The 25,306-nt window shown below is 38.2% G+C and overlaps 1 protein-coding gene across 2 annotated transcripts in view; it reads right to left on the reverse strand.

Moving 5' to 3' along the window:
- Window positions 1-274: 274 nt before the first annotated feature.
- Window positions 275-25,306, reverse strand: part of ldb2a (LIM domain binding 2a) — a 62,654-nt gene continuing 37,622 nt past the window's right edge. Inside the window, exons 4-9 of one of the 2 annotated variants that reach the window (XM_088431793.1) lie at window positions 19,306-19,428; window positions 15,466-15,549; window positions 11,380-11,503; window positions 9,751-9,804; window positions 8,542-8,672; window positions 275-3,504 (exon numbers count right to left, since the gene is read on the reverse strand). In XM_088431793.1, coding sequence (XP_088287919.1) covers window positions 3,271-3,504; window positions 8,542-8,672; window positions 9,751-9,804; window positions 11,380-11,503; window positions 15,466-15,549; window positions 19,306-19,428 — 750 coding nt within the window. In that variant the 3' untranslated portion in view covers window positions 275-3,270. Of the gene's footprint in view, window positions 3,505-8,541; window positions 8,683-9,748; window positions 9,805-11,379; window positions 11,504-15,465; window positions 15,550-19,305; window positions 19,429-25,306 lie in introns of both variants that reach the window. The other variant, XM_088431792.1, reaches the window with a different exon arrangement.

The following is a 25,306-nucleotide window of genomic DNA, read 5'->3' on the forward strand; positions in this document are numbered from 1 at the left end:
TAAATGTGAAAATACACTTATTTTTTCCCTCCATTAATCCAAAGATTTGAATCTTAAATTCTCTCCCATATTGGTTTCTCATTCTGCCATTTACCGCAATTACCAGTCTTAAAAGCTAGAAAATAGCCAAATAAGATTGTTAAAAGCTGTAAACCTATCCTTAAAATGCTGCTAATCAACATAATCTGCAGGAGAATCGTTTCCAATTTAGTTGCCAGTTGATTTTCCACCTTATTAAACATCCTTATTTGCTTAGAAGAAGTCACTCTCTGTGTTATTTGTAAGCACGGTTTTATTGGCACAAGTTAATGGTAAAGCATACATACCAGACATCAGATATGACACGGAACACCTCTGCTATATAATGTACAAACGGTGTCTAATAATACTAGCCTCAAACATATTCAGAAATGTGTGTTTCGCTTCCTTACAAAAAAAACAAAAATGCACAAATAAATAAGCAGTCGTGTGAAGACATGCGCTTTAAGTCTTCTTGGGGAAATTTCAACTGGGAAACCTTTCACACAGAGAGCCTGCAAAATGGCCAGATTGAAGCCAAAATGCGATCTGTCGTATGTCACCTTCATCTGATGTTAGTGAGAGAGAAAAAAAAAAAAAAAACGCTTTTGGTTTCATTGTAAAAGGGGCTACAGGTTCACAAGGTTAGCTTAATTGTAGCCATTTCACACAAAGATCCTGTTATAAAAGATAAAATGACATTTATCCGCCTTTGTTTTTTTTAGACAAAACTGAGCAAAGGCGGGTATTGCAAATATGTTTTCTGTCTTGGATGCCAGCGCTGTAACAGATCTACCTTTGCCTTTCACACATAACCAAGCAAAAGTGGGCTATTGATGTGCGCTTCCTAGATGTAACACACTTGTATTGTTCAGTTATGGCCTTGATTATACCCACAATGATGGAAAACTGCCATTTTATTTTATTACGGTATATCATTCTTCAGTTTACAATACAAAGGAGGAAAAATACAAGTTCACAGGCGATGTGAAAGGGGCTGTTGTTTCATAAGATTCACTTCATTGTAGCCGACAAACGACATTGGTTTTTAGACGGAACCCAGAAAAGGCCGAATATCCCCTTACACACGTGGTATCCTGTCCGTGACACCAAGGTGACGCATGAAATCCTCGTCCAAGAATGACAATACCAGGCCCAGGTGGGTTAAATTTTACAACCTAGCCCGTACGGCGGTAAAATTGCGTGATGCATAGAACGTTTGTCCGACAGTGACAATTGCTGTTCACTCAATCGGGTGGGAGAAAAGGTGAAAAAATCCAAACTTTTGCGGGCAGAGTAAATTAAGGAGATCCAATCAAAGAAGCCTCCTGAAGACATTTAAAGGGACGGCGCAACATTTCTGCCTTTCCATCTGTGTCATCAGCAAAAGAAATGTGACCGTGTTGAATTGTTGCTTTGGTTGTTCACTAGCTAAAAGATGATGCTGGGGGTTGGGGGGGCGTTTAGAAACCCCCTGGAGAAATTTGGAATCTCCCGTGGAAAACAAAACAGCTGCCGTTCCAAAACTGCTTTCTGTGGCAAATGGACAAAATAGACTTCTATTTACATTTAAAAACCTTCCCAAACTGATCGCGGGCAATTTTTTTTTTCTTTTTGTAATATAAAGCACATATATGAAATAAAAAAAAAAAACATTCAAATAAACCCTATAAAATCATGCAGTTTGAGAGTATTAAAGGGAGAAAAGTCCAATTTTTAAAGACATAATCACAGAACTGCTTTGCATGGAAATGGCAGTAACAGGGTTATCAGTGGAGGAGGGGGCGGAGTCTGGGTCCAGCCAATGACATTACTCATTAAGACAATCATTCACATCTATGTCCAATTTAGAGTAGGGGTGTCCAAAAATTTTACGCTGAGTGCTGCATAGAGAAAAATAGAAAGCCATACGAGCGTTTTTATTATATCCATATCGGCTATATATTTTTTTTTTTGCTTTAACTTACTAAATAATGTAAAAATCCATCAAGCAAACAATTACACATTATCCATATCAGCAATTTTCAAATTGGGTTACGTGACTGCACTTTAGAGAGTATGAGAAATTTTAACCGCGTTTCTGCGGGTATCACCAACTCAAATTGAACGCTGTTTAATGGCGCGACAGGAAAAGTACATATTTTCAAATTAAGAGCAAATTAATTGGAACAAATTGCTTGGCATTGGTTAGGGCAAACTCACCTGAAAAAAATCTTTCACAAGGAGAAACACTAGTCTAAATAATGTAGTTATTTAAACAAAATATCTGTTAAGGCTTTCTGCTGTATTTTTTTTTTGTTTTTAAGTCTTTCAGTGCCACGCGTGTTTGGAAAATGAAACCTCCAGAGGGCCAAGTGTATTTAGCATTTTCACTCACCTTTCAAGGCCAAAGGAATATTGTGTGCTATGTCTATGTAAATATGGGTGCTGCTATATGAAAGATTGACTTCCATTCTTTGGTTGGACTTGATGTAGGTAATAGCTGTGCGTAAACACTGCTATCCAGTGCTCACAGTTATCACTACAGTACTCAATTGGCTTAATATTATATAGTCAAGGGTGTCAGCTACCCTACACTGAAGAAAAAAAAAAAAGATTTTATGATTTATTATTGTTATTACTATTCTAAAAGACAAAAATTCTCATCCATGGCACTGAAAGAGTTGATAACGCAATAGTGTTTATAATGAAACTTATTACTTTTTAAAGTAGTATTGCAGGACACGTCAAAATGTATTTTTAGTATCTGCCGCGGGCCGGTAAAATTGGCATGCGGGGCCGCAATTGGCCCCCGGGCCATAGGTTGGACACCCCCGATTCATAGCGCTCAAAAGACCTCAAATGCATGTTTTTGGGGACGTGTGAGGAAGCCAACATTGAAGATTTGAGTCTTAACCTTCAAGCTGCGAGGCAGACTCGTTACCCACTCAACCACTGCGCTGCCTCAACAAACAAAACAAAAGGACTTTCATCATGGACATAGAAAAAAGCAAGAGTGACTGCAGCGGTCTCAAACATCAGCTGGTGCCTTTAAAAAACAACAAAATGTCTTCTTTCGGCGCCACCGCGTGATGTCACGTGACCCGTATCCACCAATCACAGCGACGATAGTCCACCAAAAGCGTTTTCTTACCCCAAAAAGAAGTCCACACTTTGCTCTTTTTTTGTACATTTACATACATTTTTTTTCCATCCTTCAAATGTCCGGGCGGTGCGTCTATTGCTGATGTCATTGTTCGGCACGGCCCGCCTCTACTGCGAGGCCTGCGGCGGCGCGTTCTCCGCTTTGCCGTCGGGCCCGCCGTTGGGCGCTTTGCCGCTCCAGGGCCCGTTGTTGGTCAGCGCCGGCGAGCCGGTGAAGTCGTCGTCGTCGTCCAGGCCGTTGGTGGCGTCGTACTGCGTGTTCTCCAGACGCGTGATCAGGCGCTCGTCCTCGTCGCCGAACTCGCCGCCCATCAGCGTGGGCTCGCCCACCACCATCACGTCCTGGAGGTGACGGGGAGAAGGATCACGTGTGCGTCTTGTTTACGCCGCTTTCGCCAGTGAGTCCCAACCCTTGTGCGAGGTATCGGCGAATCTCATTTACATTTATTATAAAGGTTGATTTTTTTAATGCGTTTTTTTTTTTTTTAATGATTGTTTTCAGAAAACCAGTCTTATGAAAATGAAAATTGATATTTTGATCTTTTGATACATTTGAATTCTTCACCTAATTCCATTAAAATTATATATAATTATATATATATATATATATATATATATATATATATATATATATATATATATATATATATATATATATATATTAAAAAAAAAAAAAAAAGACAGCTACGTTCGTCCAAAAAATGGACGCAATACTGCTTTAGGTTATTTTTTTCAACATCATTCTTGGAGGTGTTTTTTTTTGGATAGTGAGATAACTAAGTGCTCCCATATTGAAATATACTGTCACCACATGGGTGAAATTTCTGCTCCTTAGTCTTCTTTCAATGCTTTCCCTTTGATGTGAAATGCCTTTGACGTAAAAATCAAAGACTTGGACAAAAATACCATACAAGTGCTCAGCAACAGATATTTGAACACAAACGGTGGAGCAACACATGTAGACAAAGAGTTTTGCTGCCGCGGCAGTTTTAAGATGTAATAACATTGTTTGCCTCTAGATGGTCTCCTTTCAATTCTTTGACATAAAATTCAAAGACATGGACAAAAATACCATACAAGAGCTCAGCAACAGATATTTGAACACAAACGGTGGAGCAACACATGTAGACAGATTTTTGCTGCTGCGGCAGTTTTAAGATGTAATAACATTGTTTGCCTCTAGGTGGCAGACATCACCCACGACCTCAAAAGTGTAATACGTAAAACATGTCCTTTTAAAATTCAATTCTATCAAAAGCATTCCAAGATGCCCAACACACCCCAGCAAACAACGGCCCCCTTACTGTAACCTGTGTGGAAGCGGGACCACTAAATGGAGCGCACGCTTCAGTGGTCATGTGTGTCAACGCCGCCTGACTCGTTGCACCGCGCACACACGCGTATATGGCACAAACATGTACACAACCTGAGATATGCTTACTGATGCAAGCATATCATAACAACACAAAAGAGAGGCAAAAACGCACCTGAATACGCACTCTCAATACCTCTGAATCACATTAAGGTCATGGGTGAGGTGAAATATATACCAGCTGACTTTAGAATGGTCGCCATGGCGCCCATCAGTATTGAAAAATTTATGGTGATATTTTTACACAAATCTATATTGAAAATATCTGTATTTATGATGCAGTATTAACCTATATACAGACTTCAACTAACAAAACAACTTACCGTAATTCCACAACTATAAGAAAATGCGTGTACGGTATTTTCCTGCAATACTTTGCGGTGGTTAGGGTAGGAGGTTCTTGGCTTAAATGAATTTAAGAAAAAAAAAAATCACATTCATATTGCCCCCTATTGAAAATTTATCGCCCCGTGACCCCAACATATAATATTGCAACGCGGAGAGAAATTCGGAATAGTCCAAGAAGCCGAGACGAAGACGCTAAGCACTTGTCCACTGTGCTGCTCACTTAAGTCATCAAATCCCCCCCCCACCCCCAGCAAGCGTTTTTCCGCCCAGCTATGCCTTAATCGGGCTAATTAATTTAGGTGAGCTTTTCAACTAAATGACAATATCCACACTGATTTGTCCATTTGCATAGCTAATTAAGTCATTAGCGCAAAAAAACGCACTGATTGCCAACAAGCGCGCCGCGTTCGCCATCTGTTCCCACGAGGAGGCCCGTCAACCTTCCTTTGGACCCCCCACCCGCCCACTGCCAAAAACTCCTCTGATGACAACAGCTGGTGGCGAGTGCGAGACTTGGCGCCGTGTTAATTGCGCGCTAATTACCGCTGCCTACTTGACTACTCATCTCGTTGAGAGCTAGCCTTGGTCCCGGTTGAGGCAAAGCGGCCCAGCTTTTCGATGGGACCGTGTCATTTGGAACTAATCATTTTTAGATCGATTACCTTTCGTTTATGTGGGTATAAGCAAATTCTATGGAAAGCTTTCAAATTCAATGGAAATGGAAAGCTTTTTTAATGTTGCGGAAGGAAGAGTACATTTCTTTTCAAATTAAGAGCAAATGAATTGGAACACGAAGCAACATATTGCTAAATTGTGTTCCAGTGACTCCTTTGCAAAAAAAGTACACTTCTTATCAAATTAAGAGCAAATTAATTGGAATCTGAAGCAAGATATTAATAAATTGTGTTATAGTGACTCCTTTCCAGAAAAAAGTACACATCAATTTGAGAGGAAGTTTATTGGAATGTGAGTATCCCTAACTTGTGAAAGTGAGTCCCTTGCAGAAAAAGTACATTTCTTTTCAAATTAAGAGCAAATTAATTGGAACATTAAGCAACATATTGCTTAATTGTGTTATTGTGATTACTTTGCAGAACAAAGTATGTTTCTTTTCAAATTAAGAGCAGGTTAATCAATACAGGAAGGAACATATTGACTCCTTGGCAAAAGATTGAAAGCCCGTATTATGTTAAATTTTACGTGAATGCACAAAATTTTATATTTTCCTATGGAATTGAATAAAATACTAATATATTAATCATTTGTTGTTATAGACTGAAATTTTACGGCAGACGAGACAGAAAAAGTACATTTCTTTTCAGATTAAGAGCAAATGAATTAAAACTTCATTTTTATGTGGATGGGAATTGTCATTCTTGACAATTTTTTCATTTTCTTCTCTAGTGGTTGAATAAAATATGCCTAGAGATGCCACAACAACTCTAGCTCTAAAGGTTAATAAATGAAATCAGAACTCAAATCATCCATATCGATTTTTTTTCAAACCGACATTGACAGCTCAATTTAAAGAAAGATGGACGCATTTTCCTTCCTATTCCCCTATTCTTCTCATTTCCAATTTGCAAAACTGCCCCACGAGGTCTCGGCGGGATAGTGATGCTTGAACACAAATGAAGGGGCAGCACATGTAGACAGAAAACAGAATAGCCACATGCATATATTCTTTATCCTCTTTCTAATCACTGTGATTTATATCATTAAATTACATTCGAATCATATTATATTGCGCTCACTGTATGTACTCATCCGTATGTTGTAATATTCCACTTGGCCACTAGAGATCACTGTTGCGCACTGTAGAAACTCTTTCCTCAACACACACACACATTCACACATGAGTTCTCTCCTCCAGCGGCTGCACCCCCCCTCGTCCCCCCCTCCCTTGGCGAGGGTCCACTGCTTGTTGTCATTGGGCTCACGTAGGCTCACACACGCGCATATACACACACACACAAAGACACACACACACACACACACACCAAAAAGCCCGACAACTTCTCATACAAAGACAGCAGGCGTGCAACATATGTATCCAGCGTGTTAGCATCCGCGCCGCCAGTGTTCAAGAGGTGTGTGAATGTGTGTGTGGATGTTTGCATGTGTGTGTGTGTGTGTGTGTGTGGGGGGGGGGGGGGGGGGTATGTGCGGCAATAGATGGGATGGGGGGGGTTCACGTAGGCAATAATGAGAGCTGGCACCAATCCAGACTGCCTGTTTGAGAGAAAACAACTGCACGCCTGGTGTGTGTGCATGTGTGTGTGCATGTGTGTGTATGCATGTGCGTGTGTGTGTGTGGGAGAGAGAGCGACGAGGGCAACGAATGCGAGAAGATGACGAGACAGCAAAGCGTGGCGCACGCAGACACGGCAGCGAAAGAAAGCAAACGAGGACACAGTGTGTGGGAGACAGACGGGATTTTTTTTTTTTCTTTTCCTCTCCCCTCGTACAGCGAGAGGGAGAAAAAAGAAGAAGAAGGAAAAAAAAGTGAAACAAAGATTTGTTTTGGAGGTTCAACTTTGCAGAGAAAAGTTTTCACAGCGAATCTATATTTAGTTTAGACTGAGTTGGGGACAAAGTGCGCGGAAACTGTGGCCTGCTCGGTGTGTGTGTGTGTGGGGGGGGGGGGGGGGGGGCACGGGGCAGGAGAGGCTCTGGGCATCCACCTGAGGGGGGGGGGGGGGGTCAGTGATAGTGCCCCTTTCGCTCTATATATGGCCTTGTATTCACCCCCTTTATAAAAAGGCACCACAAATTCTTATTTTGGTCACTTCCCTGAGCAGACTACGTTCCATAATCGAGCAAATAATAAGGTAGGCCATAAAATATGAATTACTCAAGATGTCTCTATTTTTTTTCTATTTTTTTATTTTTTTTTACTATTTAACTGCTGATACTATTATGGTAAATATGGTATATATATATATATATATATATATTATATTTTTTTTGCTCTTAATCCCTTTTTCCTTTTTTGTTTTTTTTCCCTTTTTTTAATTGGATTTATGCCTTTACTTTCATTGTGTAGCTGCATGAAACTAAATCGTACGGTTCCGATTGACGCATATGAAATAAATGTGAACAAAATATAAGAATAAAAATCATGCAAAATGCAATTTTGTTTTCTTTTATTATTTAGTCGGTTAAAAGCTCTGAGAAAAAGCTGTCTGAATCTGTTGACTTAAAACGACATATATACATGTACTCAAGGCTCAAGTAGCAGCCAATCACAGCTCAGCTTGCGAATGTCACATGACCAAATCCAGAAAACGGGCGAACCGTGATTGGTCGTTTCCCGAGCCTTGAGAAAAAGTCATTTTCGGTCGACGGCAAGTGGCAAAACATGAGAACGGAGAAAAAAAAATGCTTTAAAACGATTTAAAGACAAAATATTAGCTTTTTAGTCAAATCCACCTTTAATATCTTTACTTCCTTCATCGGGACGTAAATGAGATATCAAGCTGCTCAAAAAGTGACTTGGGAACAAACATGACATCATACCCGCACCTTACATGCACGTTTTAATCACGTCAAGTTGGGAAACACTGGCGCAAGCGACATTTCCCCAAGCGTTCCTAATTAAACGAAAAAAGCCAGAAAAGGGAGTCAAACCAGGATGGAGTCGATGCTTACAGGTATACCTGACTGGAGAGGCTGAAGTTGGTGGCGGGGCTGCGCTTCTTGCCGGCGGCGGCGCCCACGCTGCTGCTGGCGCTGCTGGCCGAGTTCTTCCGTTTCCTCCGCTTGGTGGTGGTCTGTCGGGCGGGCTCAGCTTTGGCGCGACCAGCAAACACAAACACAGCCCGTGCCAGGGACATAACGCATACAGTCGGCGACAAAGGCGGCCGGCGGATGACGGCGTGCGCTCGAGTGTCGTCTGTGCATGCACTAGATCTCGTATATATATATTTATATGTATATATGTGTGTGTGTGTGTGTGTATAAAATGGATTTTTGCTTCAAAATACTAATAGTGCCCGCTTTAAAAGCTAGCTATACATTTCATAGAGTTTCTAAGTATAAAATGGATATCGATTTTTAAAATCGATGCGGAATCGTGGTAAATGTGAATACATTTTCCAGCACACCCCTAATATATATATATATATATATATATATATATATATATATATATATATATATATATATATGTGTATTAGTGTGCATCTCTACAAAATATAAAGTGTTATAGGATTAATTTTATATATATATTAGTGTGCATCTCTACAAAATATAAAGTGTTATAGGATTAATTTTATATATATATATATATTAGTGTGCATCTCTACAAAATATAAAGTGTTATATGATTAATTTTATATATATATATATATATATATATATATATATATATATATATATATATATATATATATATATATATATATATATATATATATGCTTTTTTATTATATATAATAATGCTTTTTGGTTCAATCTATTGAAGTGCAAAATACTAAATCTGTCTGCTTTGTCTGTTTTTGTCTGGCTATGAATTTCATACTGTTTCTAAGTATCAAATGAGATTTTTTTTTCATACTGTAGATTTTTAAATCAATGCTGAATCATGGTAAATGATGCAAAATGTTTATTTTTTTAAGTATTAGGCGAATAGTGACACAATTTACCAGCATATGAGACAAAAATAGTAATATATAAAAAATAGTAATAAAATAGTAATAGATATATATTATATATACACGTGTGTGTGTGTGTGTGTGTGTGTGTGTGTGTATCGCAAACATTTTGTACAATTCCAACGTGCATTGACTCGTATCGCTGAGCTTATTCGAACATGCAGCAAGGCGTACGTTTGGCGGTCGAAAAGTTCGTCTGGGAACAAAAGATACCTTTTTTGTGATTGGTGGGGAATATTTCGGTTTTGAAGTTCTGCGGGTGTCCAGCTGAAAGCCAAAATTGAAGTGATTTTTTTTACAGCAGAGATATATTTAGGAGTCATAAAAAGCAATTGATGAGAGCGTGAGGAAGGATGATGAAAGTGAACACGATTTCACGCAATTGAACTTGTTTGGGAAAAAAAAGGAAGAGATGCAAAATTTGATTTTCAAAGCTTTCTTCTGCATAGCGGTTCACTTGTTTTTACACTTTAAAGCCTTGTGAAGGTCTAAAGCGTTGCTTTCACAGTTAGTCAAGTGATTTATTTATTTTTTTGATGACTTCCATGATTTCCTCTGGGAACAATGTTGACCTTACAGCTTCCATTGTACTGTACTTGACTTTTTTTTTTTTTTCTTTCCTTATCCGCATCTTTCCTCTTTGCATGGCTGACATTGACAGATGCGCGCTCGCCTCGGCAAAGCATTGTCACAGATTCGTGGTATCCGACGGCTTTTTCCTGCGCCGCTGACGCACTGCGATCGCTTCCCGTTTCCCTCCCGGAAAAAAAAAAGAAAAAAAAATCCCAAAAAATAAAAGACTTATCAGGGGGTGAAAAGGCTGCGGACGCTTCCTTCCTGGCGGGAGAAACGGGCAAGAAGAATGGCAGGAAAGCAAAAAAGGGGGAGCGGCCAGATGGAAGCTGGAGGTGGACATCTTTCATTTGAAAATTTCAAAAATATCATGTATTTAACAGCTTTCCTGCACTGTGCAGGATTTGTAAAGCGCATGTGTGTAAAGTGATTGTTGATGAGGCAGATTAGTGCGTGAGGGATTTGTTCCCGTTTTTAAAGTTTGTTTCTTTTAGAAAAACAAATACCGAAAACAGTTATGAATAGTATATATATATATATATATATATATATATATATATATATATATATATATATATATATATATATATATATATATATATATATATATATATATATATATATATATATATATATATTGTTGCTTTTGTTAAGTAGGAGGAAAAATGTCAAGAAAAAGCATGGTAAATAAATGATAATCTACAATTAATTGTTTTTAGGTTCCTTTTTTAGAGTTTTTTTTTGTTTAAAAAATACGTGTAATCAATTTTGACTCAGTAGGAAGAAAAACAAAAAATAAAATAGCGAGGTAAACCTGCAAAAGGTCTATTATCAAAGTAAGAGCATGATTTTTTTTTTGTTCCAATTATTTTTGTTTTTATATTCCAATTATTTTTGTTTTTCTTTCTTTAGAAAAGGAAATACATAAAATTGCTTTATTTTGACTGGTCTGACTTAAAAGAAAGAAAACCAGCAAGATAAAATAGGTAAACTTGCAGTAAAGATGTTCTAAATGAAAATCAATCATTTGTTCCTTTTTTTAGTATATTTCTTTCATTAAAAAAAAAACAAAACAAAACATAAAATCTCTATTATTTTCAAACAGTTCAACTTAAAAGGAAGAATAAACGCAAGAAAACAAGCCAACCTGCAATAGAAAAAGAAAAGTTATAATCACAAATAAAAATGAGACCGAGAGAAGCCGCAATAATCAGTAAATTGTTATTTTGGGGGAATTAACGGAGGGGGTGGGAAAACGCTGGGGCTTACCTGGTGGCGCTACCATTCTCTGCCACTTTTGGAACAGGCATGTCTTGAGACAGTCGCGGGGACTGAGGTTGTACGTCTTGTGTCGGGACATGAGCTCCTGCATGGGCTCCAGGATGACACACAACTAAAAGAAAAAGAAAAAAAAAATCCCATAAATTAAAAGAGAACATGCAAATGAGCCAGGTGAAGCGATGCCCCCATTAAAAGAAATCCATAAAAAGGCAGGCTTTGCTGCTCCGCTCGCTTGATGTGTTAATTGCCCCGTAAATCAGACTTTTATGGGCGTTTATGAAAGAGTTGGAGGGAAAGAGTTTATTGTCGTGTGCACCGGAGCAACTCGGAGTCTGTTAAAACACACAACTAAAATGGCCTAACACTATTCCTTATTTTTATTTTTATACCGACAACATTGCGTAAAATGCTTACACCTCAGAGACTTCTAAATGAGCAAGAATCACTTTTTCAAATTCAACTCTACATCTATCTATCTATCTATCTATCTGTTGAGCTAAATAGCTACCTAGCTAGCCTACTATTTTTCAAGCTAGCTAGCTAACAAGCATCTATCTATCTATCTATCTATCTATCTATCTATCTATCTATCTATCTATCCATCTATCTATCTATCTGTTGAGCTAAATAGCTACCTAGCTAGCCTACTATTTTTCAAGCTAGCTAGCTAACAAGCATCTATCTATCTATCTATCTATCTATCTATCTATCTAGCTATCTATCTATCTATCTATCTATCTATCTATCTATCTGTTGAGCTAAATAGCTACCTAGCTAGCCTACTATTTTTCAAGCTAGCTAGCTAACAAGCATCTATCGATCTATCTATCTATCTATCTATCTATCTATCTATCTATCTATCTGTTGAGCTAAATAGCTACCAAGCTAGCCTACTATTTTTCAAGCTAGCTAGCTAACAAGCATCTATCTATCTATCTATCTATCTATCTATCTATCTATCTATCTATCTATCTATCTATCTATCTATCTATCTATCTATCTTCATTTGCCTATGCTAAAGGTGACTAGCATTAGCACAGTCACGATTACCATTTAATGTCGAGAAAAAAATAACTACCATTTAGATCATACCTACATAATGTTATGTGTACATGACACATGTAACAGTGTCTTTATTATTTACTGTATTTCATGTGTAAACAAGTTTTAGCTGTTAGTTAGCAACAATGAGGTCGATGACTTCCTGTTAGTATTCTTCTTCTTCATTGTTTTTCTTCTTGATGGACAAAATTCATATATATATATAAAATCACAGGATGATTTGATACGATTAGGATGCAACGATTTTAAAACGTCGCGATTGATTCGTCCATTTTGTTAGCTATAAGACGCAATTCAAACGTCCCCGTCTGCGATTAGCGCGCCAAATAACGTTGGCTCTCATCCCGAAAGCCGCATCTATTTTCAGACTGAATAGAAGGAAGCCGGGCTGCACGCAAAACACGCTGATGTATTCCCAAAGAGAAAGCGAGGAGGGGAAGGTGTCAGGACTTTTTCCCCAGCTCTCAAGTGAGGAAAGGGCGTATTGTATGGACTGGCGAGCTAAGATAACAGAAGGGAAGCTAACGTTCATGTGGCATGGTGGATAAGATAGACTAGCGCTACGTGTACGCCTAAGGGTACGTGAAGGCACTTTAGACGGTACGTGAGATTTTAACAGGGGTTTTGCAGGTATCAGCAAATCGAATTTTCATGCCTATGATTTTATTGCTTAAAATACATTTAATTTTCATGCCCGATTATATTTAAATGTGTTGGATATTAGTGACAGGAACAGTGAATGTCTCTTTTCAAAATGAGAGCAAATTCATTGGAACACGAAGCAAACTGTGTACTGCTGGTTAGGAGGTACTGAAAAAACAATTTCACAGAAAAGGCAGCAAACCAAATTGTACTGCAAAAATTGGAAATTTGCTGCATTTTTGTCCAATTTTTACTCATATTAGTTTTTCCATTAAAAAAAAAAAAATCTGAAAATTGCAGGTGTAAATATGTGGGGAGGAATAGGGATAAATAAATAAATAAATCAAAACGTTACATCAAAACGTTAGATCGTAGTGTCAGGAACAGTGAACTTTCTTTTCAAAATGAGAGCAAATTAAGTGGAACTTGAGGCAAAGTGTGTACTGCACTGGTTAGGAGGTATTTGACGATTTGAATGTAAAAAAACATTCTCAAAGACACACTGGAAAAATGCCATTTTAGTTTCACTTTGAAAAATGAATCGATTAATTGACAACTAATCGATAATCAAATGAATCGACAAGTATTTGGTAATCATGTGATCGTTTGGATCGAAATCCTTCAATATCAGCATCTCAACTGCAGTTGTGCTGATTTCTCTCCTCTTTTGTGATAAAATAAACAAAATAAATGATTATCCGATTAATCGATGGAATAATCGATTCTAGAAATATTTGATAGACGTAATTCAGTCAGTGATAGTTCCGCACACACAAAAATTGATCATTTTATTGGATAACAACAATGTTGGCTATGTTGTCCAATTACTCCCAAATTTGAAGCCCACATTTACGTGACAGTTGGCTGACCCTAAATTCCTCAATAATTAAAGGTGGGCGCTTATTTCCTCAAAATCCCACGTAATTGGCCGAAAACCGGTCAGGCGCTTGCGTCGCAGATGCTTTTGTGCGTTGCCAATCATTGTGACAGAAAAACAAAAACATGCAGCCGCGTATAAGCCCCCCCCCCCCCCCCCCCTTCCCAATTCCTCCATTCCCTAACCCCCTTTGTGTCTCCCTCAATTGGGTTATTATAAGCAGCCGAGGTGCCCCCCCCGCCACCTTCCCCACACCTCCACCCTCCCCCGAATCGCGCACTGCCATTTCGCAATTACGCGTCTCAACAGGGAGCGTTCATTAATGTTATGCTAATTTTCTGTATCCAATTAATTCCTCCGCCTCGCTCGCCTTCTCGCCATTTGGAAAAATACGAGCATGCCAGTCAACGGCCGTGTTCAAAACACACGCGCGACCTTCCTGTTTGCCGTTATCATATAGCTTAGACACGCTACATAAACATGCATAAGAAGAAAAGATTAGCTTTTATTTTTCTCAAGTGCCAGCATAAACTAGACAAAAAAAAAGCAAGAAGGTATTAACTCATTCAGTACAATATAAATAAATGTCAAAAATCAATTTTTTTACTGGGCTAGGAATAAGTTAATTCATTCTTTGTCAATGACAGCTATATGTCCAAAATCCATTTTAGGTGTGTGGTCCTCCACTTTTCATTCACTTTACTCGTTTCATCCACACTTTGGCACTTTGGCAATGTCATCACACAGGAAGCACTTCGCATGACCCCAAACTAAACTCAAGTAAATTTACATGCTCAAGATAATCCCCAAAATATTTTTTATTGATCCTGTGGACTTGTAAATGATCACTGGAAATGTAAAATAAAAACATACAAATTAAACATCCTAAAAAGGCGTAACTCTTTGCGCCATCTTTTAACCAGCACCATCTCAAGGCAAACAAGAGAACTGCATTCATATTGTCAACTGATACAATTAATATGATTCATTTGAAGGGTTTAGGAGTGTTTTTTTTTTACTATACTCTACATGATATATTTAATATATAACATAACAAAATTGCTTGAAAGCAAGCAAGCAATACATTTATTGTTGAGTTTTTTTATTGACAAAAAAATGCACCATGTAGGCTGCATCAAAATTGTAATTTTACTTTTAAGCTGCGGACCACTGACACCTGGATGACGGACCCTATTTGGCCCCCGGGCCAAAACTTGGATGGCCCCTATGGTGGATTCTGCAGGTATCACAAATCAAAGGCTTTTTTAATGACAAGACATGAAACGAATGGTCTTCTTTTCAAATTAAGAGCCAATTAATTGGAACATGAAGCAAGGTATCACTAATTTGTATTACAGCGATTCATTTTGCATTCTGTTTTTCATATTTTTTCATCTAAAATCGGCTCGTTGAATGGGGACGGATGAAAAAAAAAAAAAAAATCCAACCGCTGATATACACAATAGACACAAAATATCCAGCCGTGCACTTACCCTGAGGTAGTTGAGGGTGAAGTTGGTCAAACCCATGCGCGTGATGTTTTTGGACAGTTGCTCCAGCACCTGAGGGTCTTGTGCCTGCAGTGGAAAGAAAAAACAAAAAAAAAAACATGGAGATGAACTTTAAAAGTCAAACAAACGCAAGCCAACACATTACAACAAAATACGCAAAACATTATTTGAAATAGAAGCAATTATCTGACGCCAATTAGGCTGACTGGCATTTGATGTAGTCCAGTCAGGGAGAAAAAAAAAAAAAAATCACACACGCACACACACATTTAACTCACATTAACATTTTAAATCAAGTAGACGTTTGTTATTGTCAAACTAATCAAGCCATATAATTAATAAGGCTATTACTTTCATGTTCCTGATTTCATTGATTGATTTTTCAGCCTCAGCAGGGAATTTGTTCACCATAAACACAAGCAGCGGCGACAATGCTCAGAATGCTAACCGCTAGGCTAACCGTCAAAATTAAGATTTTGATATTCAGTAAAAAGGGTAAAAAAAGGGTAAAAAAGACAATTGGGCTTTCTTCAGATGATTACATCATATAGAGTAGTATTAAATGACCAAATTAGGACATGGTGCCTTCAAGGGACTGAGATTTTTACCACTCGGAACTTCACAATTCCAATCTCAAAGCATTTGGGGTGAATGTAAACAACAAAGATGGCGGATAATGATACGTTGTTTTTCGTTTTGTTCCTCAACACACATTTTGAAATCCAGAAAAACTCATTTCTTTTATTTACATTGACTTCAAAGCGATTCATACATTTTACTGAACAATTTCATGCTGGGAAAAGTTCCGACCTTCCTCGAATGCAGCCTTAGCAACAATGCTATTGTGGACTAACCAGTAGACTGGTAAAAAAAAAAAAAAAAACTACAGGAAGAACTTTCTCGGATCCTGAGCAACGCTAAATGCTAAGCTAGCTTGCGTTGCAGACTTTATATACTCTATGTCATATGTAACTGCGTTATAATGTAAACAAAGAGATGCTAACTGTGCTAATCGCTAAGATGAAACGCCTATTGGAAGAGACACTATAAGAAACTGATTTTTATGCTATAATATTTATTTATTGTTTATAGAGCCCACAATTTCAATGTTCACGAGCTATCGAATGACAATAAAGGAATTTTATTCTATTCCTGCGGTGAAGAAGAAGAAAGGAAACACAAATACAGTATCTGTCAGAAAAATCATAATACACAATTAATACATAAATTCATATTTTTAATTATATGAAAATCTGGTGTCGGGACAACAACACATCAGCTGGAGCTGTGGTTTGAAAAGAATTGTAAAGCGGCGCTTTTGCCACTCTTTATACTCATGGCTGCCACCTTCAGGTCTGGAGTGGAACTGCACGCCACTCATGTAAGCAAATCTCATTGAATTGACTTACACTAGTGCATTCCGTCTTCCCTGTCACATTTTTTCTTTGCGTATTTGCATTTTTCACACTAAGTAAAGCTGGCAAACACTTAGAAGATGATTTATTCGACTTTATGGCTACTGTGCATTCCCACGCCACTAAACAGTCATCACTTAACAGCTTTAGATACTCTCACACAATATAATGTACATTGTAAAAAGTGATTATGGCTATCATTTTCTTATTCGGAACCATAAGTGGATACTGCACTGAGCAACTTGGGCCGTATAAAAAAAACAAAAAAAACACTCTTCTGGGATGTTAAGCCGTCGCCTAGTACCAGAGAATCAAACAACAGCTACATGTAATTTATCGGAAAAAAAAAGAAATAAAAATAAGCTCTGCTGGGTCATGTTAATGCGATGGCTTCTCTTGTAAAAAATTATTAGAAATAAAAAAAAATCTCGATTTTTGGGCTGTTGTCTTGTTTCACAGTGTGTGCTCACGTGTTTAGTGTGTCTGTGTTCTTGTTTTCAAGTCGTGGTGGGTTCCACCTCCTGAGAGATGACGATCCCTGTGGGGACCGCTTTTCCCAGTGGGGACCAAATCCTGGCCCCCACCAGCACAAGCATTGCAATCAATAGAAATCAGACTCTAATGCACTTTGCAGCAGGAAAAAAAAAAAAAAAAGAAGACATGGTTGTTTTTACTACTTTGAGTGTGTGTGTGTTTTAATGTCCAATGTTGATGGCGCTTACTAATGAAGCAACACACACACACACACAGCACCCAAAATGCATCTCTTCGCGAATTAGCCAGACGACACCCAGAGGGACTAATTTATCGGCGAAGTCAAATTCATATATTGTTCGCAACAATACACACAAACACTGGCATTGTACATACATTACACTCACAACATAAAGACAAAAGTTTGAGAACGGGCGGAGCCGGTTCAAGCCACACGTCTTGCACCTGCTGGTGTGCACGCCTTGGCCACCGGAGGGCGGTGTAGTACAAACAGGCACAGACAAATTAAGAAGAGATTCACAGCAAAGCAAATCAGTAAAAAGAAATAATATTTTTACCCTCCAATAACTTCATTTGTCAATGGAATAGACGATAGCTAAATCCCACCAACATGATGTGGAATGCGACTAGTCGATAAAAGTACTGAGACACATGCCACCAACATGAAGTGGAATAATACAACTTGGGAAAAAGTTCTGGGATCCAAGCCAGCAAAGAAAAGTGAAATACAATTGGTGGATAAAATTACTGCAACACCAGAAGTATTGGGACACATGCCACCAAAATGAAGTGGAATGCAACTTGTGGATAAAAATATTAGCAAACAGCAAACACCAAAAGTATTAGGGAAAGTGGAACCAATATGATGTGGGTAAAAGTACTGGGACCAACATGAAGTGGAGTACAATTTGTGAATGAAAATAGTGTGATAACAAAAGTATGAGAATATATTGAAACTATATGATGTGGAATATAACTTGTGAATAAAAGTATTGGGACGCGTGCCAGAAACATGAAGTGGAAGGAAAATTGTGAATGGAAATATTGGAACACCGAAAGTATTAGGAAACATGGAACCAATATGATGTGGATAAAAGTATTGGGCCCAACATGAAGTGGAATATAACTTGTGGATGAAATTATTAGAATAACAAAAGTATTAGGGCACATTGAGACTATATGATGTGGAATAAAACTTGTGAATAAAAGTATTGGGACACATGCCAGAAACATGAAGTGGAATACAAATTGTGGATAAAAACATTGGTGCAACAAAAGTATAAGAACACATGGCCCAAGTATTGAGACACATGTCACCTGCATGAAGTAAAATATGATGTGGAAAACATAGTGGGACATCTAATGTATTGGGACTCAGGGCACCTAAGGAGGTGAAATACAACATATGGACAAAAGTATTGGGACAGAAAGTGTCTAAGCGTTAAAGAAAGGGTAAAATTAGCAGTTCAAAATCAATATTTCGACTGCATCTTCTTCTGTCTCCCTTTGTTTATTGGAAGACTGCCCTCTGGTGGCCATTAAAAAATGCAGATACCCCGCACAGGATTATAAGACACAGGGTTCAAAGCGTGAGAAAAAAAAGTGAAATTTACTGTAAATTTCTCAAATCCAACCTTTGATTGCATGATCATTTGATTAACAATTTGTCTTCATAGACTTAAAATGACTTCTAAAGGTGCAGAATAATTCCATTTTTGTGTGCGCGTGTTTTTCCGCAGCTTTCATGCGCAGACATAATCAAGAGATCATGGGACTGAATGTAACTCACTGGCATTAAGCCGATTATTATTATCCGAACTCTCCGTCAGACAATAATTTTGCTCTTAAAAAAAAAAAAAAAGATTTCTGTGTTGCGCGTGTGTGTTGCAGTCATGTATGCGACACAACTCACATGCATGGCCAGTATGCTGCGGGGGATGAGCTCTCGGTACTGCCGGATGGTAAAGTGCCACGTCTTGATCCTCATCAGGTCGTCGAAGGCGAACTCCACGATCAGACGGCCTTCCGTGCAAACCTGCAGCCACCGCGCCGCTCGTTAGAGTCATTTTGGGAAGGGGGGGTTCAAACGTTTGCCACAAGTAAAAATCAATAACTAATCAACTGTAACCAGAACCTTAAACATTTAAAAATGAGGTGAGCTTTCAAACAGTTGATTTTTGCCCATCAGTTATTGATTAAACTCGAGAAAAATCCTAATGGTCCAGAAAATTATTTTTTAGTGTAAGCGTAATTGCAATAAGTTTTAGACTAACCTGTAACCTGGATACAGTTTTAGGTATAGAGTAGTATACAGTAGGTTAGAGCGGGGAGGGGGGGAGGGGGTGTTTACTGGGGGTGTGTACTGTATTTATATATATATATATATATATATATATATATATATATATATATATATATATATATATATATATCCTATTTATAGTCGTTATGGCGAGTGGGGGGGCGGAAAACGTTTCTTTTTACAGGGGGGACTTTGCAAAATATAATTGAGAAGCACTGGGGTAGTTGCAGTAATGACCAAAACTAATTTTCTTTTCTCTAATGCCATGGCAATTTATCAGCACAGTTATCTTTTCAAATTAGGAGCAAATCAATTGGAACATGAGGCACTTTATTGCAAAATTGTAATACAATGATCTCTTTGCAGAATGTATGCCTTTATTTGGTGAAATGTTATACTAGGGACACAGCACTCTGCTCAGAGTATTTTTTTTTTTTTTTTTACTCAAAAATGCCATTTTGAAAAAGATATTTCACATGGGGTACATCATTCATCAAAAGATTGAAAATCAGTTCGCTATGTAATACGTCTAAATTTGACAATCATTTTCGAGGATTCGCCATCAAAAAGGCAACTTGCTCCTAACATTTCTCATCTTTGACTAATTATTTATTTTGAGTTTGAGAGCCAGGGTTCCATGCGGGGCGCAATATGGCCGCCAGCGTCTTTCTTGTTGATCCTCCGGAGAGCATCTGCACCGGGGGGGCATTGATTAGAGCGAGTGTGTCTGCTGGGATTACATCTTGGCCGTTGCCATGCCGACTAATCAGCTGATTTTTTTTTTTTCCTCCTCTCTCTCTCCGTTCCCCTCTCTACTGCCGGTTGTCACGACAACGCGGCGCGGGGAGAGGCTGGAGCGAACGAACGCCCCGGCGAGCGGCTGGCTTCAACTAAAGGGGGCTGGAAAATATTCTCTTCATCGTTTCTCTCTCTCGCCCGTCTAATTGGCAACTCTGCCTGACCTGAACTTCTTTTGTCTCGGATGTCTAAAAAAGCCTCGCCGGATGATACATTTGAAAGAAAAAAAACGATATATATTTATAAAAAAAAATCACAGAAAGCAAAAAAAAAAAAAAAATTCATAGCTGGCAGTAAAAACAACTTTTGCATGTTTTTAGGAATCCAAGCTTATAATTACAGCAACTATAAAATACACATTAATAATAATAATAATAATAATAATAATAATACTAATAAAAGTATATTTATCAGCGCAGCACATTATTTATTATTTAGAATAAGTTTACACACCCCTAGTCAGAATGCTGCGATAGAAATAGAAACCAATAAACGTCATTTAAAAACTTTTTACACGAGAAGTGACCTAAAATTACTACTTGCAACAACAACAAATGAACAAAATTGACTAAAAAAGCAATTTTATATATATATATATATATATATATATATATATATATATATATATATATATATATATATATATATATATATATATATATATATATATATATATATAAGGTGGCCTATTTTAAAACTGGTTTCACATATAAGGCACACCGCATTGTAAGGAACATAGAATAGAAGCCACAGTACTGGCTGAGGTTGCGTTATGCATCCACTAGATGGAGCTACGTTAGCGGTAATGTCACAAACTATCAGATAAGTCAGTCATACATTACATACATACATTATAAGGTGGCCTATTTTAAAACTGTTTTCATATATAAGGCACATCGCACTGTAAGGAACATAGAATAGAAGCTACAGTACTGGCTGAGGTTGCGTTATGCATCCACTAGATGGAGCTGCGTTAGAGGCAATGTCACAAACTATCAGATAAGTCAGTCATATCAGACAATCAGAAATTAAGAATAAAGATGATTTAGGCGCGCCTTTTAGTGCGGAAAAACCGGTACACACAAATATATAAATATATATATGTGTGTGTGTGTGTTTATACACACATATATCTACAAATGACAAGGATTTGGTATTTTACCAGGGGTGTGGGGACTTCTGATAGCCACAGTAAATGGAATTATTTATTGATATGCTAATTATTGATTTTTATCACAGATATGTTTCCATAAACACATTTGCGAAACATCCTTTAGTGGTTTTTAGTCAATAAAAACACCCCCATTCTAATCCTAAATAAATAAATAAGGTTGAAATCCCTTTGTCTGACAGATGTCCCGCCCTGGACACACACATGCGCGCACACGCCGCGGGGTCAAAGTCAGGACGCAATGGTAACGCGATGACGCAAAAGCTACATTTCAATATCTATCCGCTTGCATCGGGGCCAACAAACCCATCGAACGCTGCAAAAAAATTAACGTGTGACAGTTGTGTGACTACTTTGTTATGCATACAGTGTATATACGACAATAACACAACAAGCATAGACTGTTGATGATTTAATGCTTTGATGTGTGATCCTTGGCCACTAGGGGGCACTAAATAACATGTGAAGATTTGATCATAAAAGACAGCTGTAACGAAGCCGGTTATTCTTTTCGGGGGATAAAGAATATACCTGTAGACACTTTGATTTTAAAAACATGTTAAATCATGATTATTTGACAAAAAAGTTTGCACACATGATGACCTTTGAACTAACGTTTTACTTCTGTGCTTCCTGCCACATTTGCGCAGGTGCAAACTAGCTTTTAGCTAAAACTGCCACATTCCGCATATCCTTGTTCAAAAACAAATTGAAACCCGTAGAATATGCTTTTAAATATAATATTATGTACATACTGTACTCTCTATTGATACTGCTTATGATTTAATATAACTTTCTCATAGGTTTACCACCCGTGTGACACTGATGCTAATACTGTTAGCCCATCTTTGGTAGTTTTCATTATGCTTTAGCATCAAGCTAGCAAACGTTAGAAAGGCAAAGCCATGTGGCTGATTGGAAGACAGGCTTTATTTTAGGTTATTATCAGTTCATATATATATATATATATATATATATATATATATATATATATATATATATATATGTATGTATATAGCTGTCTTTTTAAATGTTAAAATTGTCGAGGATGAGCTTAATTAATTGTGCAGCCCTAATTTCACCACGCGTTCTTGTTAGCTTAGCCTCCGCTAACTCTCAAATGAATAAATGGCCAGAGCGCTTAAATCAGAATAATTTCCCAGTATAACAAAGCCGCTCGAATTCGTCTCGTTGGCATTTTTAGACGATGCGTCACGCCCCCAGCAGTGCAAGCTTTTATACAAAATCCAGCACGGATCCCATCACAAGCTCATATATTTTTGTCACGAGCTAATGCACAATGCTGCCCAATCAATTTATCTCACGATAAATAGCCATTGAAAAGTTGAGGGAGAATCCCCGGAATTAAAAAGCGCTCTATTAAACAGTCGGAGCCCCCCCCCCTCCCACCCCCTTCCCATTGATTTAGGACCGAGGGGGTCATAAATCTTGCGCACGGCGGCGCTGAGACGAGGGCATCTCCGACGGCGAGGAGCGCCAAAGGACAACACGGCGACGCTCAATCAATTAGTGACACGCGAGCCCGGCCCCGTTAAATCAATTTGTATGATGCCCGACGTTGGCGCCGAATACAAATGGCAGGACAAAAAAGTTGACGGGAAGGTATAACAATAACAAATATACAAAACCTTTATGTAATTTTGTTCTGCCGATTAATTTTTCACACGAAAGTTAAATGATTTTAACAGGGTCCTAATTTAATGCCTTTATAACAGTACAGTACATTTGTTTTCAAATTAAGAGGAAATTAATTGGAACATGAGGCTACTTTTTTTGCTGAATTAGAGTGAGTCTTTTGCATGTAGTATAAAATTAAAATTAATGTTGATAAGATTGCTACAAAAACAAAACGTTTTTGTGATTGTGTTCTCACAATTAGTTCTTCGCACTGAAGACTTAAATATTTTAACAGGTTTGTAATTTGACGCCTTTTAAAACCTTAACAGGAACAGTACCATTTTCTTTTCAAATTAAGAACAAATTATTAGTACAAGACATTTTTGTAATTGTCTTCTACCAATTGATTTTTCTAACTAAGTCCTTTATATTTACCAGGGTTAATATTTTATTTTAATATTATTTTAATATTTTACCAGGGTTCAATTTTAATGCCTTTACAAGCCTTTACAGGAACAGTACATTTTTCTTTTCAAATGAAGAGCAAATCAATTGGAACACTTTCTTCCACTTTTGCAAAACATCCATTTCCCGATTTAGCTCATTTTCACAACGTCAATTTGAAAGCACACTTTCAAATTGAAAAATTAATCATTTTAATTCAAAGTATTGCCCTGCGAAAGTTACTACACATTTTTTACAAATACAATCATCGCATGATTTCGGTATTTATTTATGAATATTCGGGTAAAGTAGGGTTGCAAAATGGCCGAATGAGTTTGAATCAAATGAATTCACTGTATTACCCAGCTCTAGTTATTACACATTTATTACAAATAAAAACACCGCGTTATGACTATTAACCCATTCAATCCCAAAGACGTATTTTTACGTCTCTTTCATGAGTGTGTTTTTATGTATTTATTTTTGAATGTTAGGGTACAGGAGGGTTGAAAAATGAATGACTTAAGTATAACTATTATAAAAAAAAAACCACCCGTCCATCATCCCGCCATTTTTGCGAAACGCCGCCATTTAGCTCGCTTTCCAAACCCCCCAACCAATCACATTCATCCGATGTATTGCCCAGCCTACTAATTCCACATTCGTTACCCAAAAAAAACAAACAATGCATTACGCCACTGTTATTCACATATCAGGAAAATGTCAAATAAGCCCCGGCGCCAATCACAATAAAGCCCCCCGAAAGTGCCGGCGCCATTAATGTGGAATTGTGGGCGAGAGACATTCAAAGAAAGAGACAGACAGCGAGAACGAGGGAGAAGGTGGAGGAGAGAGCGAGATGGGAGCTGGGGATGATTTCTCTAGGGATGAAGGATGCGTGTGTGTGCGTCTGTGTGTGTGTGTGTTGAGGGTGAGCAGGGGAGGGGTGTAGGCGAGGAGGGGGGGGGGGGGATGAGAGGGAGAATGGTGGAGGGAGAGAGAGCGAAAGGAGAATGAGCGAGCGAGCGGATGAGAAGGGGGAGGGGGGGGGGGGCAGAGCTGATTGAGATTCGGGCCTCCGGAGCTGCGAGGCTCGGCGGCGCTGCTGGGAGCTGAGGGAGAACACGTTCTCTTATTGGAATTCTTCTTTTTTTTTTTTTCTCTCCCCCTAATAAATTAATTATTCTCATCCAATTTAGAGGCAGATGAAAAGAGCGAGAGAATGACGGCGGGCAGAAAAACGTAGCTTTGTGTTGACCGGGGCCGCCGGCGGCGCCGTCCTGCTATCTGAATGCTAATGTTATGTATTGTGTTATTTATCATTAGAGGAACGTCTTCAAATTGCTGCGTTTGCTAATATTCTGCGGATAAAATGAAAAGCTATTTTGAGAGCTACTCCAAAACAGGAATTGTTCATCCGTGCGTGAAAAGACAGATTATTATTTTCTTTACGATACGGGACGGCAAAAGTGGCTTTTGGATATTTAGGGGGGGAAGTTCGGCGCGCAACATTCAGGCAACAGGAAGTTTGGAACAGGAAGTTTGGAAGTTCGTTTCCAA

The sequence above is a fragment of the Hippichthys cyanospilos genome, chromosome 13, assembly GCF_059441005.1.
Source record: "Hippichthys cyanospilos isolate Australia breed blue-spotted pipefish chromosome 13, RoL_Hcya_1.0, whole genome shotgun sequence".
NCBI lineage: Eukaryota > Metazoa > Chordata > Actinopteri > Syngnathiformes > Syngnathidae > Hippichthys > Hippichthys cyanospilos.